This window comes from Mustela nivalis (genome assembly GCF_964662115.1).
Source record: "Mustela nivalis genome assembly, chromosome: 14".
NCBI classification, from domain to species: Eukaryota; Metazoa; Chordata; class Mammalia; order Carnivora; family Mustelidae; genus Mustela; species Mustela nivalis.
Genome location: NC_139033.1, coordinates 12,390,677 through 12,406,723, shown reverse-complemented (window position 1 = coordinate 12,406,723; position 16,047 = coordinate 12,390,677). Strand labels below are relative to the sequence as shown.

The following is a 16,047-nucleotide window of genomic DNA, read 5'->3' as shown; positions in this document are numbered from 1 at the left end:
GCACTCCAGATGTGAATCTAGCCTACGGCTTTGCTCTCCTGGCCTTGAACCTTGGTTTTCTGTTATGAAAGGAAAGTAGATGAAGTTTGAAAGCTCCTTGTTCTGTTGTTGCAGGAATAGAACATTGGGATACTGGCCTTTATGAGTCCAGGTGCAGGTGTTCCTCTTCAAAGACCCCACTGAGAAGCTAATGAAAGCTAAAAAAATGCACACAGGTGTGTCCCTTTGCAGAATTTTAGGAGTTCCAGAGATGCCCCGAAGCTGCTCCATAGGTGCAAAGGTGAAGGACCCCTACATAAGCAGCAGCGCCAGGGAGGGCCAGCAAGGGAGGACACAGGTGAATGCGGTGAGTCAAGTGAGCAGCCCCTCCCCCATCCTTCCCCCGAGCTGGCCTTAGCATTCCATCTGAGAAAAAGGGAGGCCAAAAGGGGTCTCGCCACTCCAGTAACCGTCGCGTCTTGGGCTGCAAAATGAAAGCCGGCCCTAAAAAATTCCAGCTCCGCTTGATCCGTGTGTTCTTCAAGCAAGCTTTTTTTTTTTTTTTTTTTTCCCCAAAGAGGTAACACGAACCAGAGCTTTTTCAAAGGGGTTCAGTAAACGTTTCCCGGCCCCCAAAGCAAGAAAAGCCCAGGTTTCATCCAGCAGAAGCAGGCACTTCTAAAATAAACGTTCCCTTCAGTACTTGGAAATGAATTCGTGATGGGGGATGTGGCGGGCAAGCAGCTTGCTGTAAGGAGATCCTGAAGACTTACTGTGGAATTAAATCTGTGTGAAGGCGCAGCTCTAAATAACTTCATTAACATTTCAAACAAAGTAGGTGTAGGTGGTGCTGCTTGTGGCTGGAGACTTCTGGAAAGCAAACGGGGAGGGGAGAAGGATAGCCGTGTACTTGTTGCCTTTAAAATTGTGTCCTCCATAGTGTAGTACCACAATTTTAGGTAAAACAAACCAAAAACCAAAAAAAAACCCAAAAAACAAAACCCCAAAACACACATACGGGTAAGATGAGTAGTCAGTACAGGACAAGATCTTGTAAGTTCTGTAGGAACCCAACCTGACCAAGATCAAAAATCTCAGGCCTTCAAGAGAATGTCAAAGCGGGGAATACGCCTAAGCTCCAAACGCAGACTGCTTCGGGAATTTTCCTGAGCACAGTGAGCTGGGACAACAGATGGGTTTGCTTGTTGAGGTAAAAGGGAAGGGAGGAAAGTTCTAGTTCGTGCTATGAAACCACACAAAGATTGAGAAAAGTGTTTTAATGTTTGGTCCTTGACCACCGCAGCGGGCCTTTTCTCAAAGGACACACACTATCTTGTGACAGCACGGACCGGAAGAGGAACCACAGCCCAGGCACAGCCCGCATGCTAAGGGTCCAGTGACCACACCCAGCAGTCCGTCCTTCCCTCATAAAGTGCTTGACCAGAGACGCTGGGGCTCAGCTGGGAGCCGGACGAGGCCCCAGTGGCGGGAGCATCACTGCCCTTGGGCCAGAGGTCACCTCAACACCCCAGGTTGCAGGGTGCTTTGCTCTGCACATCCTACACACAAAACAGCTGGGTGACCATGTCGTTCTCGTGCAGTGGAGATGGATTCAGAATCTGGAACTTTCTCTGAGACGACACAGCAGCCTTTTCTCCCTCTTGGCTGTGCTCTGATGAGGGCTACGGGGAGCCCTGGTGTGGAGGAGCATCACTGGTCCATCTCACTGCCAAGACCCTGCAAAGAATGATAACGCTTATTGTTGACGGATGCGCTTATGGATAAATGTACCCCCAGCACGTGCTGCACGCAGGTGAGTCTGGAGAATTCGGGGCGGGTGAGAGGCCTTTCGGGCACCCCTTCACAACTGAACATACTCAGGTTAGTCCTTGAGCAGGGGGTCTCAAAGCATGGTGCCGACCCCTCTTGCTATGTGAGGCAAGTTTAAGTAGTGTGGGGTTTTGTCATAATATTCGTTATCATGACTAACCTGAGACATCACTAATTAAGATGAGGCTAGATTTTTTTTTTTTTTTAAGGATTTATATTTATTAGAGAGTGTGTGTGAGTGAGAGCATGCACAAACGGGGGGAGAGGTGGAGAGGGAGAAGCAGGACCCCCCCCCAACTGAGAGCCCAATGTGGGGCTCCATCCCAGCACCCTGGTATCATGACCTGAGCCACCCGGGTACCCCAAAACTAGATTTTAAAGAGTGATGGTCTAGAAGTCTAGAAGAAGGAGCACTGTGTGGCCACCTGGGTTGACCACATGCCTGGTAGCACCTCTGTGCTAGGGCCTCGCCCAGTACTCTGGGTGCTCACCACTGGCGTGAGAGAGGTGCAGGAAGCAAGGTGCTGGGACCTTTAGGAGGGGACCTACCTGCTCATAGTCCTCCACATACTTGTATTTCTTCTCCCGGTAGTAGTTCCTCTTCTTCATGCAGTAGAGGACAATGACGTCACAGAGCACCGTGGCCTGAGTGTGGCAGAGAGTGAGAGAATGAGCCGGGCGGGCTGCTTTAGCCGGTTATTCTGTGCATGTCCCTTCCTAGCAAAGCCCGGAATTTTCCAAGGAAAGGCGAGGCCCCAAGGGTTGTGGTCTTGGAGAAGGGAAGGTGAGGTGGGGCTGGAGGCAAGGGCAACAAGCCTAGATGGTCTATTCTAGAAACGAGTTTAGGGTCAAGGGGAAGCCCCAAGATGCCAGTGGAGGGTCTCGCCTTGCTGTGCTAACTACTGCTGCGGAGGCCCCCAGCCCCGGGGGGTGAAGGAGCAGTCTAAGTCACTCACCACCCCTAGGAGGGCCAAACCGGAGCCAATGTTGATCATGGTGGGGATGATGTCAAATTTCCCAGCCTGCAAAAGACAGGAGAAAAAGAAACAGTTGTGATAGAGGGCATGAGCAGATAAAAGGTGGGGAGAGGGCCCCCTTTCTGGCCAACCCAGAAGCCTGGGTCTCAGCCAGTGCCCCAAGAGGAGGGGGCGGCCAGGCTACCTTTCCAAACACTATGATGTCGAAGCGGATGCCATAGGCCTTGATGAGCGTGCGGTGTTCGGCCCCAGTCGGGTCACTGTAGTACTTGGCAAACCTAGGGATGGAGGACAGGTGAGAAGCCGATGGGTACGGGGCAGGGACAGACAAGTGGCTGGATTCACCCTCTGGGTCCTGGATGGGGAATATCAGAGCAGAACTTTCCAAGGCACTCTTAACGGATGACGCCTGAGCTGGAACCTCTGACTCTGAGTAGCCCCCATATCACAGCTGAGCCAAGGAGATCTGGCCACTGACAGAATGTGGCCTGTGAGCCCCAAACCCCAGGACTGCCCTGTGGGTGGGGGGCATGGGGCCGGCCATGACACTTCACAAGCCTCACAAAATCTGCACTGGACATCTTTTTTAAAGAACCACTGACCCACTGATGGATAAATGAATAAATAAAATGTGGCATATCCACACAACAGAATACTATTTGGCCATAAAGAGAAAGCAATGATACATACTGTAACACGGATGAACCTCAAAACAACAAAACACAATACTGAGTGAAAGAAGCCGGTCACAGAAGGCGACACTGTGATTCCATTTATAGGCAAGTCCAGAGAGACAGGAAGTAGACAGTGGTGGCCGGGACAGGTAGGAGGGAGGACAGAGGTGATGGCCGAAGGATACAGGGTTTCTCACTGAGGTGATGAAAGTGTTCTAAAATTGTGGCGATAGTCTTAAAACTTCATGACTAAACACGATTCAGTCCCACACTTTAAGGGGATGAACTCCGTGGTATGGGAACTAGTCTCAATAAAGCCATTAAAAAAAGCAAAACCTGACAAGGAGGAATGGAATGGTGGTGGGGGGCGGGGGGCACTGTTGAGCCATGAGGCCATTTGCTGCCTGTGTTATACAGGACATTGGTTCAGAGAAGCCTGAACTCGTAGTCTATGATCGCTCTGGCTCACGGCTTCCCCATCCTGGTTGGGAATCAGGTGGGGCCTGATGCTAGTTCTGGTGAGGTCTCCCATCAGCTTCTCTCTGCCTGAGGTTCTGACCCAAGCTTGATGTTGAGGCTTACTGTGGAAGTGGTTTCTAGAACTGTGTATCAGTAGAAATAGAGCAACACAAATCTAATTTTTCTCTTCGGGAAAAAATTCAAATAGCTCCCCTAGTATCAGTGAGCCAAAGTGATAGCTGACTGCAGTTCCAGGCGGTTCTAAGATCACAGGTGTCTTTGATTGTTACATGTTACCACTAGAGGGAGACAAGCACAGTACAAAAGCCCCTCAGACCTCCTTGGGTGGCCCCGGCAGAGCTACTTTGTTTAAGAGTGACAAAATGCATGGAAGAGACCGCAGAGCACCCACAAAAATGTTCATGGCTAAGGTTTTTGCTGCTTCAAGGAAGTGGTAGACCTGACCCTGGCCCCTTGGTCCTTCCATCAAATGACGGGCTCTCCTGGGTTGAACACTGTCACCCAGGGTTTGTACTCATCAGGAACTTGTAAATATGAAATCCAAGTAGGGAAACAGGGTCTTTGCAGGTAGGAGTTAAGTTGAGCTCGTACTGGATTAGCATGGACTCTGATTCCATATGACTGGTGTTCTATGAGGAGGGGACCCACAGAGATGTGCCCAGAGAGGCAAAAAAAAAGGTGCTGGCTTTGCTGACACCTTGATTTTGGGCCTCTGACCTCCAGACCTCTGAGAGAGTAACTTCCTGTTGTTTTAAGCCACCCACTTTGAGAAAGTCTGTCAAGGCAGCCCCAGGATACATATATGGTACTTTCAGCAGGGAAATACCAGTGAAGGCCTTTCCTGAGGCTTAGACCTGCATCTTCCATACCCTGGAGATTCCAGGGGCAGACCTGGTCTTTGAGAAACTAATTCCTGGGTGTTTGGACCAGAGGATCACAAGCTCAGCCATTCCTCAAAATCAGTGAGCAGAGGTTGAGGCTGGCCCCAGGAAGCTCCAGCAGCCACGCTCTCTTGGCTGTTGTGCCAACTGTCTCAACATGATTTCTGAAGTAAGGGGCAGAGGAGGCTTTCGGGGGCCAGGAAAGCACAGGTACGAGGCTCTGCTTGGACACTCTCCCTGGCACCTAGCCTTCCCACCTGCCCTTGGGCGGCTGAGCGAGTGCTGGTCTTCCAAGGGCAGGGACGGCCCACTGGGGAGTGATCCAGCTGCTGTCACTCCTGCCCCTACACAGGAGAACTGGGGCCCAAGCTCACGCCTACCTGAAATTGTAGCCAGGGGACACATTGTGGTCCACATCCCGGGTGTCCAGGCGACGGAAGGAGTACCTGGGCAAGCAGAGGGAGGAGGTTCTGTCCAGGTTGCAGTTCCACTTGATCTGGATCCCCATGATGCCTCCCTGTGGGTTGTGAGCAGAGAGAGCGAGCAAGCTTTCCTTGGGGCCTGTTCTAGAATGACGTGTGTTGAAGACTGCGTCAGAGAAGCCAGGGGCCTGTGCCTACCTCGATGGCCATGTCCTGGAAGTTGTGCCCTGCGCTCTCCACTATTTTGCCAAGACGGAATATGGGGCAGAAGGGATCTGTTACAGCGTCATAAATACATGATTTGAGGTAAGTAGTGGTGATGTTGGGAAGAATATTCCTCCTAAAGTCAGGAAGAAGCAGAAATGAAGTGAGGAAAACCTCAAAGAAAAGCCAGAAGTCACTCTAAAACATTGGGGGAACTCACGCGGCCGGCCACCACTTACTTGCTGAAATTAAATTTCGGGTACCAGATGTTGTTCTTAACCAAAAGGGTGAAGTTTTCTGCAGCCTTTAAAAAAGCTGGTCTGAAAAAAAAATTATAGTGTATTGTTAATAAAACACACATATACGTATACTCACTTCCTTGGATAATATTTTTTAAAAAGCACATGCACGTGTGTCTTACAGTGTCATCTTCTCAAGAAAAAAAGTGAAACATCTTGAGCATTTTCTACTCTCTTCTGCATAAACACCAGGTCAGCAGGGGAGACTAAACCAAGCCTTTCCATTTCTTCCTCTTGTGCCTCTTGCCGAAGGCAGTGAAAGCTGAAGAGCTGGAGGAATAGCTAAGGAGGGGTGGTGCCCAGTGGCCTCCCAGGGAAATTATTCGGCCTGCAGGCTGGAGGGGGTTTCAGAGCTCACCTTCCTCAGGTGTTCTCGGCAATGCTCCACAGATCGGGTTTTTCAAGTCAAAGCAACGATAAATTCAACCACAGGGTGGATCCTGACCTCATCTCCAAAGTACATAAAAATCATGTGTCTGTTGGCGCACGGCCTTGACTCTGAAGGGCCATGTCAGCTCCGGGCTGACAGTACAAGCTGCTTCTGTCTCCAAGGGGACCCCACTTCTCTGGTTGGCTTCTATAGGAGAATCTGGTGCTGTACGCAGAACCCTCTGTGTGTGTCTTGGGGGGGCACCCCTGATCCAGGTGGAATCTTGGAGTTATAAACAGAACCAACAGTCTTCTCAACCCTGAGACAGAAGCAAGGCCACACAGCAAAGAGCCCAACTTGTCAGTGCTGATGCCATGAAAGGCCCTGACCAAGGCACTTTTCCCAGGGCTTCAAATCCCCTCATTCCTGTATCCAGAGGGATGCTAACTACTGCTAGTTTTTCCAACCACTGTCATTCCCTATACTATAATTTTCCCCCACATCTGTCTACCTCATGTGCAAAACTTTTTTTTTTAAAGGCTTTTATTTTTAAGTAATCTCCACACCCAAAGTGGGGGCTCAAACTCATAACCCCGAGATCAAGAGCCGTGAGCTCTACCCATTGAGCCAGGCAGGCGCCCCTCATATGCAATACTTCTAAGGCTGATTCACTGTGCTTAAAAAAAAAAAAAAAAAAGGTGAAATTCACATAATGTAAGATTAACCATCTTAAAGTGTTTAATTCATTGGCATTAAACACATTCAGGATGTGCAACCATCTCCACCATCTGGTTCTAGAACATTTCCATCACCCCCAAAGGAAACTCTGTACCCATTTAACAGCGGCTATCTATTCTCCCTTCCCCCCAGCCTTTGGGAACTACTCGACTTTCTCTAGATTCGTCTACTCTGGATCTTTCTGATAAATGGAATCATACAGTATGTGGCCTTTTGTGTCTGGCTTCTTTCACTTAGTACCCCATTTTCCAGGCTCATCCATATTATAGCATGTAACACTTCATTTGTTAATAAAGATTTATTTATATAACTATATCTATATCTATAAATCCATCCCCCATAATGTCTTTGGACTCTGGAGTGCATTTCACACAGAGCATTTTTCTTGGATCCAGACACATTTTGAGTGCTCAAAAGCCACCCATGGCCAGTGGCACTGATGTTAGGGAGCACAGCTCCCTAAAACAAAAAGATCCTTTCTAAAAGGATTAAAAGGAAAGATCTTTTCTACCTCAAAAATCCTAGATTCCTTTTCTCTTTGTGTTTCCTTCCCTAGTCTGAGCTGCTGCCCTCAGCAGTCTTGCAACCAGAGGCTCTCATCCATTTCTTCTCTTGCAGCACAGCCTGGAGAGGGTTCATGGGGCTCCCTGCGCCCCGGCCTCATCCAGGCCTCAGTCCGAACTCTGAGTAAGGAATGCTGAAATTGCAAGCAGTTCTGGGAGCACAACCTCTAACCCCCTACCCCAGTCAAAGCAGAGCCAATTACTACTGGGCAGAATGTTTTATTTTAGGGCACCCCTGAACCTGCTCTACTTAATATAACACACTTCAGTGGACATGAATTATTTTCTGGCCCAGTCTCTGCTTCCTTCTTTTCTGGTAACAGAACCCCCAATTTCCTTTGGAAGCCCCATCTCACTATTCTCAGGAGGTGTTCCTTGGGTGGGACTGAGTCCGCCTTAGCTCCGGGGAGGGGCAGGTGACTTGGCCTGAGATGATTAGCAAAATCCACATTCCTTGGGGCGCCTGGGTGGCTCAGTGGGTTAAAGCCTCTGCCTTCGGCTCAGGTCCCAGGGTCCTGGGATCCAGCCCCACATCGGGCTCTTTGCTCAGCAGGAAGCCTGCTTCCTCCTCTCTCTCTGCCTGCCTCTCTGCCTACTTATAATCCCTGTCTGTCAAATAAATAAATAAAATCTTTAAAAAAAATGAAAATTAAAAAAAAAAAATCCACATTCCAGCCACAGTGACGGGCTGCGGGATGTGTTTGAAGACGTGATGATGGACAGATCTAGAACCTCAACGGACAGCTGGGCTGGGAGACTTGGGGGAATGTCAGTCCAAAGGTACCTCTGGGGACTACACCAGGAGTCCTGCGAAGGAAGCCAATACGAGGGGAAGCAGAGTCAAAATCTGGAGACTCTGAAGTTGTCCTTTGAGCCTCAGGTCTAGTCGTGCTGGGATCTTCCTAGTTCGTTAAAGCATAAACCGGCCCTGCTATGTGTGTGTCATAGGTAAGGCACTGAGAGCTGTTTCCTGGAGTTACTCGAAACCAACAGAGTCCAGACATAGGAATCAATCATCTGCACTCCTATGACAAGTGACAAGTACCATGGCCCACCACACTAGACAACTCTGGCGGTTGTGGTCTGTGGCAGTTGTCTACAGGTAACACAGACACCAAGAGCACAACACACAAAGCTTAACTCCCCAGCCGTCTTCCCTCGAATAGGACTCACTCGGGCACATGGGTGTCATTCTCCACTGGGCACCAGGCTGCCACCTCGCAGGTCTTCACGGTCTCATTGAATGGCACACATCTTCCTGTTGCGATTCCTGCAGGGGCAAGGACCCAGGTCCACAGGGGTCTCCTATTTCCTACTTCGCAAGGTACAGAGTGGGAGCACCACCCCAGCATCCTGTGCAATCAATCCTGAGCTATTCCTACTCGGGGGTTTATACAGTTTCCAGAAATGAGAGGAAAATTGTTGCCTGAGTCTAGGAGCAGGGTAAGGACAGTGCCAAGCCACAGCACAGGGCAAGATCTGGGATGATAGCTTCTGGGGCACAGGTGACAGGTGAAGGTCGAGAAGATTCTGGGTCCCTAATATGAACACCAGGCTTCTTTAGGGTCTTATGGAGGAATTGGGGAATGTGGGAGATTTCTCTGTCCTGAGAGAAGCCCCACAGGGGAGGCCATCTGGTCAGGGGCTGCCCATCCCAGGCTAAGTGTCTACTGGGGGTCACAGCTACGTGCTCATACCACTGCTGTGGGTGCCCGAAGAGCCAGCAACACAGTTGGCATCTGAATTACAAATAGTGGTCTTATCCGGAAGCTGGAAAAAGAAGAAAGCAGGACAATAAATTCCTCGTGGTCAGTCAGGTGTGAGGACAGGGGCCTGAGGCCCGAGGCTCGTCCCTGAGAAGCTGCCTACCTCAGGACAGAAGCCCTGGCTCTGGTTCTTGGTGATGATCATGTTGGTCATGACGAAGAGGGAGTTTTCCTCCTGTAGAGGGGAGACAGCATCACTCCGTTACCTTCAGAGGAATCAAGCCGAGCCACGAAGAATGCCAGTCCTTCATTTCATAGGACAGCACTTTCCACTTCTCCCGCATGCCATGTCGAGAACAATTTAAAAAATGATTTTTGATCTCTTGTTCTCTGAGAGCTTATAATCCAATTGAAGACAGGATTCAAATAAATACTTGTACCCAGTTCCCCCTGATCTCCAGAGGATGCCTGAAACTGCAGATAGAACCCGACCCTACATACGTTCCCTCTTTCCTGAGACACATATACCCGGTGATAAAGTTAAATTATACATTAGACACAGTAAGAGGTTAACAACAATGACTGATGCTAGTATAGAACAATTAGAGTGATCTGCTGTAATAGTTACATGAAATATAGCCCCTCTCTCTCAAAAGACCTATTGTGCTGTACTCCTCCTTCTTCGTGTGATGAGAAAATGGCTGCCTGGTGAGGGGAAGGGAGGCAAGGAGGCAGGGTGGGCCACGACTGACCTGAGGACAGGTCAGGGGAGGAGCAAGTGTTTCCGGCCTGCAGTTGTCTACAGGTAACTGAACCCGTGGGGGCGGGGCCTACTGCTCACATATGTTCATGGCAGCATTATTCAGAGTGACCCAAAGGTGGAACCAACCCAAATGTCTGGTGACAGATGAATGGGTAAACAGTCTGTGTTTATCTATACCTGTGCGTGTACCTATAATGGAACATGACCCAGCCATAAAAAGGAATGGAGCCCTGACACACGTTGTAACGTGGAGGAACGCTGAAGCTACGACGCTAAGTCAAAGAAGCCGGACACAGTAAGGCGGACACATTGCAGGATTCGATTGTTATGAGGTTTCCATAGAGACACAAAGTAGACGAGTGGTGGCCCTGGAACTGGAAGGAGGGGTTAGTTGCATAATATCGTGAATGTACTAAGTGCCGCGGGATTTTCCAATCTGAAATAGTTACTATTATGACATATGAATTTCACCTCCATGGAAAAGGAGATGTCGATCACCTGAGGTGGTTCCTTAATAAAGATTGGTTTGTTGAGGGAAAAGAGCCAACAGGTACGCAAAACAGCCTCCGCCAAGCAGGTCACCTCTGAGGGACAAAAATACAAGACCACCAAGGTCGCAAATTTGGCTGGTTTTCTTTCCTAACTGAAATTAAGTTAATAAAACATTCCAGAGAAGACCCAGTCAGGGTCAGTAACTGGCACTTCTCTCTTTGAGAAAGTTCTGTTTTCTCCTCCCAGGAAGGTGCCAAATGGTTGATTTAAAGTTTCTGGAGTGCAAGTTCACTGGGGATGAGACTAAAGGGTTGGTCGCTAAGGACATTCCAACTCCAGGAGTACAAGACAAAGATGCCCCCAAATTCTAGGTGGACCTCCCCCTCACTGAGCCATGACATTCTAAAATGAAATGCCAGAAGCTTTCTCTCAGCATCTCAGACTCCGGGAAGAGTGGAGTTAGCCCCGTGAGCCATCTGGGGGATCAGGGTAACTCAAGGATCAAAGTGTCTGTAGACATCTCCCCAGGTCTGATGAGGTAGAAGCTCTGGAAATGGCTGGCATTTTCCAAAGAGAGGCCTAGAACAAGCCATGCTGGGAGACAAGGAAATGACCCCAAAAGGAAGCGCGAGGATGTGGCACGATGCCTGAGTCTCTCTCCTGGCAGCCCCGTCAGGGTCCTTGGTGTTTCCGCAGACACACGCTCTTCACCTGGTGCTACAGAAGGCTGTTCCTGTGACTCCCGAGATAGATGTGAACGATTCAGTAGGCTTTACTGTTTTTTCCTATTTCTTCTCTATTTTAAGCTTAGGGGAACTTCAGTCTGGAGATGAGCCAAGTAGAAGTGGGGCAAACAGATGTTCCATCTCCGGAGAAGCAGGAGGCCATTGTGAAAGCTCATGGAGGGAGCTCTGGGGCGCTCACGGAGCACTGGGCCAGAGCCGAGCTGGGAGGCGGGACTGCTGCCCGTTCCTTTCCCCCTGAGGGGCAGAAGCAGTGGGCCCACACTCTTCCTTGGTCCCAGTGAACAGACTGAGGGTGATGGCCCCAGAGCTCGGCAGGACAAGGCCATGGCTTCACAGGAAGCAGTGATCTCTCTGTTGACACAGGTGCGTGCCAATAGGACCACCCACCTCCAGCAAACTACAAATCCCCTCTTCCATTTGACCTTCATTGCTCATTCGCTCAGTCTTCCCTCTGGGCAGCCCGCAAAACCCTTCTCTTGAGAAAGCAGGGGCAAGACACAGTTGAAGAAAGTTTCTCAAGTCTTTGTTTTTTCCAGCCAAGCTCTGAACCAAAAGAGATCTGGCCACCCCAGTCACCCTAGCCCGGGAGCCATCTGGAGGGAAATGGCAGGGTCCGGCTGTGGACCACAGTCATTACTATGGCGAAAGAGAGTCAATATTTGACTTGAAGCTTTGTGGGTTAACAGACTGGATACTACGATGCTGTATCAAATGCTTTCTTCCCTTCTCCTTTGTTTCTGATGAAATCCTATGCGGGCATGTCTGTTCCCTTCTGGTTTGGCTTTGGTCTCCCAATTACTGGCTGACTTTCTACAACTGTCTGATTTATCTTGTGGGCTAACAACAATAAAGCACATACGAAATGTGAAAAGGCAATATTTCCACCTGAATTTTTCCCAGGATTTAAAATATTTGCTTTTCCATCTTTGGGGCTTGAGACAGACTGAGATGTCTGCGTCTAAGCCAGCCATGATTTAAAGCAAAAGAAACAAGGCTGGTTGAATATTGCTTATTAGACCTTAAGGCAGAATGAGATTCTTCTGCACGGCTTTCTCGGACTAAGACAATTAGTCTGGGCCCTGGTGATATTAGAACTCTGCCAATCATTAATCAAGAGTGCAAAGTCTGTAAAGGGAACAGAGCTAATCAGAAGCTTTGGTGTTATTAGACAGAAGCCACGGTGAGAGTCATACCTGAGCTGGAATCACATAATCTGCCACATCCCAGACCCGGAATCCAAGTGTAGAAGTGTTGGTTACAGTCACGCCTTTGGCTTTGGTAGTAACTGAGCTGACCACAGAATCTGTTTCCTGGTAGCCTTTTTCCCACACAAACACCCACCTACAAAATAGAACAGGCCCCTTAAATTGCCATTAGAATTCTGGAAATTTGAACTGATGCTAGGGAAACTCTGATAGCCAAAGGCTGACAGTATAACATTCACTAATCACATGACTTTGCAAAACTGCTTGAACTTGGGAGACTCCATTTCTACTTCTGCAAAATGGGTGTAAAACCCAAACCATAGGGTGGTTTGTTGGAGATAAATGAGATGACACAGGTAAAGCACTTGGCACAGTGACCGGCACAAAGAAAGTACTCACGCTGTCTTTATTAGACATCTGAGCACTTTCAACACACTATGACCTGCAGAATTACCCAGAGATGATAAAAATTATGGTAATAGTTACCATTTGAGTGTTTTCAGGTGCCAAGCTCTATATATGCATTAACTAACTTAATCCTGACTACTTTCTAAGGTAGATATCATTATTATTCTCTAGTTTTACAGAGGAGGAAACAGACACAGAGAGTTTAAGTCACTCGCCCAAGGTCACACAGCTAGTGAATGACAAAGTCAGCATATAAACTCATGTCTTTTGCCTCTGAAGCCTCTTTTCTTGCCTTGTATGTTATACTCCCTGTAGAAAAAGAGAATCTCACTGCTCAAGTGATTTTATACTTGTTTTTTACTTTTTTCTCCAAGAATTCAGGTCACATGTATGCTTCTCTTCTCTGAGAAGAATTGGAGGCATTACAACCAGTCTGAATAATTAAAAAATCTAAAGGCATTAGCGCATAGTGGTTAGGACACTGGAACACAAACGGAAGCCAGCGATCACGGTTCATTTCTCAACTGCACCATTAATCAGGCATAATTTTGGCCACGCTGTTTAATTTCTCTATGCCTCAGTTTTTCCCATCAATAAGATGGAAATGATAATAGGATTTCACAGGGTAGTTGTGAGGTTAAATGAGTTTTGCATATCAGATGTTTAGAACAATATTTGTGTTACCATTGTAGACTGAAATTGGCCATGACAGGAGTATTTACACCATGGACATTGGCCAATGCTATAAATCAGAACTCCTTCCTGCCAGCTGTTATTAAACACCTATCAGCGACTATTACTGTTGCTATTATTTCTAGAAAAAAGAAACAAGCATCCTTCTCCTCTCCTTATAAGCCCTAGCTGCTGAGATTTCAAAAAATCACTGGTTTTGGTTACTTATAAGTTAGTCTGGTCTGAGCAGTCTCTATATTGTCCATCCTAGAGACAGCCTTTAAGGCCTTTTCTTCAGGGGTTCCAGGAATTTAGCTGCAATATAAGATTTCACTTAAGTCTATTCAGGCACACAGAAACTTAGGGCAGGAAGGTTTCTATTATTTTACCATAGTGTGCAGTGAGTTGCTAGAGCAGAGACACATGGTTTTACGGGAATCACTATGTTATTACCTATTTACTCATATGACAGATAACAGAATTAGATCATGGAGAAATGCATGTTTAGTCTAAGATGAATTGGATTAGGAAGATTTGAGATGTGTTAAAGAAAGAAAGAAAGAAGCCCTCAGAGTTCAGATCCTGAGTCAGTTTTGATCACAGGAAGATGGATAAATGCAATGCATTTACTGCTTTATAGATCCTCATGATCAAAGTAGCAAACACTCCAGGACCCCTAGAAAGCTGTGCTGCCCAGCAGAAATAGAACACAAGCCACATACATAGTGTACTTTCTAGTGGCCATGGTAAAAAGAAAAATAGATAAAATTAATTTTAGTGATAGATTTTATGTTATCCAGTATATCCAAAACATTTTAACATGTTGTCGATGTAAGATGTATTAATGCGGTATTTTAATTTTTTGGTTGTCTTACACTATGTTTTTGAAATCCGGTGTGAATGTTACGGTGATAGAGTATCTTGATTTGGAATAGGTATATTTCAAGACCTCAACAGCTGCAGATGACTAGGGGCTACTGTATCATACAGTGCAGCCATAGACACTTCCTATAGTCTAGAACTTTAAAGATACCCTGAGATAGAGTTAAACTAATCCTCCCCCTAGTATCAAAAGCCAAGAGGAAATAGCTGGGAGCCTTTCATTCTAAATACTTCCAATCCGACCCAGCAATGCAAGTTTAGTTAACCAGTAATTTGCAGGTCTCAAAATTTAAGGGGGCATCATAATCACTGGGGGGCAAGAAGTTGGTGGTGGTGGTACTTAACGAGACTCACTAAATCCAAACCTGGGAGTAGGCCAGGTGGTTCTGGTGTACAGCCCATATGTGTGCGAAGCCATTTCACTGAATCCTCTTGAACTCAACCGCTGCTGGGCTGATGGTGTTAGAAGCCATACCTGCCTGATGGTATGAATTCCGTGGATAGTGTTAACATTCCAAGCCCCGCCCCAGGGTGGAGGACCTGTTACTTCATACAATTCCTCAGGTGAGTCTTTTGTGATCAGGAAGGTTTAGGAAACACTAGGACATTGGTTCTCAAACTGCTCCCCATCAGAATCGCTTGGGGAGTCAGTCATACTCCATAGCCAATTAAATGAGAAGGTCTGGGGATGGGAGTCAGCAATCAGTACTTTTAAAAGATTCCCCAAGGTTCTAATGCGCAGCTGGGGACCACAGCATTAAGCCTTTTAAGAAAAGGAATGCCAGAGCAGGTAACATCTGTCAGCTCAGCAGCTCTAGACACCATTAACACCCCAGGTGGATCTTGAAAATGGGCCCAGTTAATTTCTACCTCCTCTCGAGTTTCATTAAATTGTAATGGGTGCACTCAATTAAAATTAAGCATTTGGTGAGGGGACAGAAGGTGGCAGGATATATGGAAATATAAGAGGGCAGCATGGGGAACGATAAAGGGAAGGAAGGTACCTAAACGAAAAACCCTAAGAACGCCACAAAACGAAGTGAACTAACTTTATGTGCTTTTTAGAGTGTGACCTCTTCATCATCTTGGGTTACCACGCGATACCTAAAGGAAAGGGCCGGAAGCCACTGGCCCAAAAGGACCCAAACGGAAAGTCCAAGCCTTGGTTTCTGTGTGTAGATCATCAGAATGGGAAGTGAAGAGCAAAGACTGAAACGTTAAGGGCAAAGCCGAAGGACAGCGTGGAGCAAATCAGGGAACAAGAAGCAGGAAGGGTGAGGATGAAGATCTAGGCAGGCTTTGCTCTGAAAATGCACAGTATCAAAGCCGTCTGCTGCCCGGGAGCCCGGCCCACCGCCCGGCCCTCCCGGGACCAAGATCCGGGGAGGCGTAGTCCTCTGCCTCTGGTGGCCGCCCCCCGGACAGCGCCTGGAGGCCACCTGCGGGGCTCGCCCGGTGACCTAGGCCAAGAGCAGCATGTGCACGGCCGGGACCCAGAAGGGGAGTTCCTGGCCGTCGCGACTCGTCCGGACCCCCGAACCCCTCGGGGACGGCGCCCGCGGCCGCGCTCACCCGATGACGTAGGCCAGGATGAGCAGCTGCACGGCCCGGTTCATGAGCCCCACTTTACGGCTGCGGATGAGCACGATGCGCGGCGTGTCGTACTCGAACAGGAAAGAGGCCAGCCCCACGCACCAGCCCGCCATGGCCCGCTGCCGCCGTGCCGGCCGGCCCCGCGCTCTGCGCCCGGCGGCCC

At 48.3% G+C, this 16,047-nt stretch overlaps 1 protein-coding gene across 1 annotated transcript; it reads right to left on the bottom strand.

Annotated features, from left to right (window-relative positions):
* Positions 1 to 1,241: 1,241 nt before the first annotated feature.
* Positions 1,242 to 16,005, bottom strand: P2RX4 (purinergic receptor P2X 4). Its single transcript, XM_082698516.1, has 12 exons — positions 15,864 to 16,005; positions 12,318 to 12,465; positions 9,287 to 9,358; positions 9,115 to 9,187; positions 8,591 to 8,687; positions 5,687 to 5,767; positions 5,442 to 5,583; positions 5,202 to 5,338; positions 2,971 to 3,064; positions 2,766 to 2,831; positions 2,359 to 2,454; positions 1,242 to 1,716 (listed from the first exon to the last, which is right to left on the bottom strand). The coding sequence occupies exons 1-12, from the start codon at positions 15,995 to 15,997 to the stop codon at positions 1,690 to 1,692; spliced, it is 1,167 nt and encodes a 388-aa protein (XP_082554642.1). The 5' UTR covers positions 15,998 to 16,005; the 3' UTR covers positions 1,242 to 1,689.
* Between the last annotated feature and the right edge of the window lie 42 nt (positions 16,006 to 16,047).

Excerpts from the sequence above, each read along its gene's own strand:
- P2RX4 (XM_082698516.1), bottom strand. The coding sequence starts at position 15,997 with ATGGCGGGCTGGTGCGTGGGGCTGGCCTCTTTCCTGTTCGAGTACGAC. Across the intron at positions 9,188-9,286 it reads GCCAGGGCTTCTGTCCTGAG|CTTCCGGATAAGACCACTAT; the intron begins GTAGGCAGCTTC and ends TTCTTTTTCCAG. Across the intron at positions 5,339-5,441 it reads TCCAGGACATGGCCATCGAG|GGAGGCATCATGGGGATCCA; the intron begins GTAGGCACAGGC and ends CACAACCCACAG.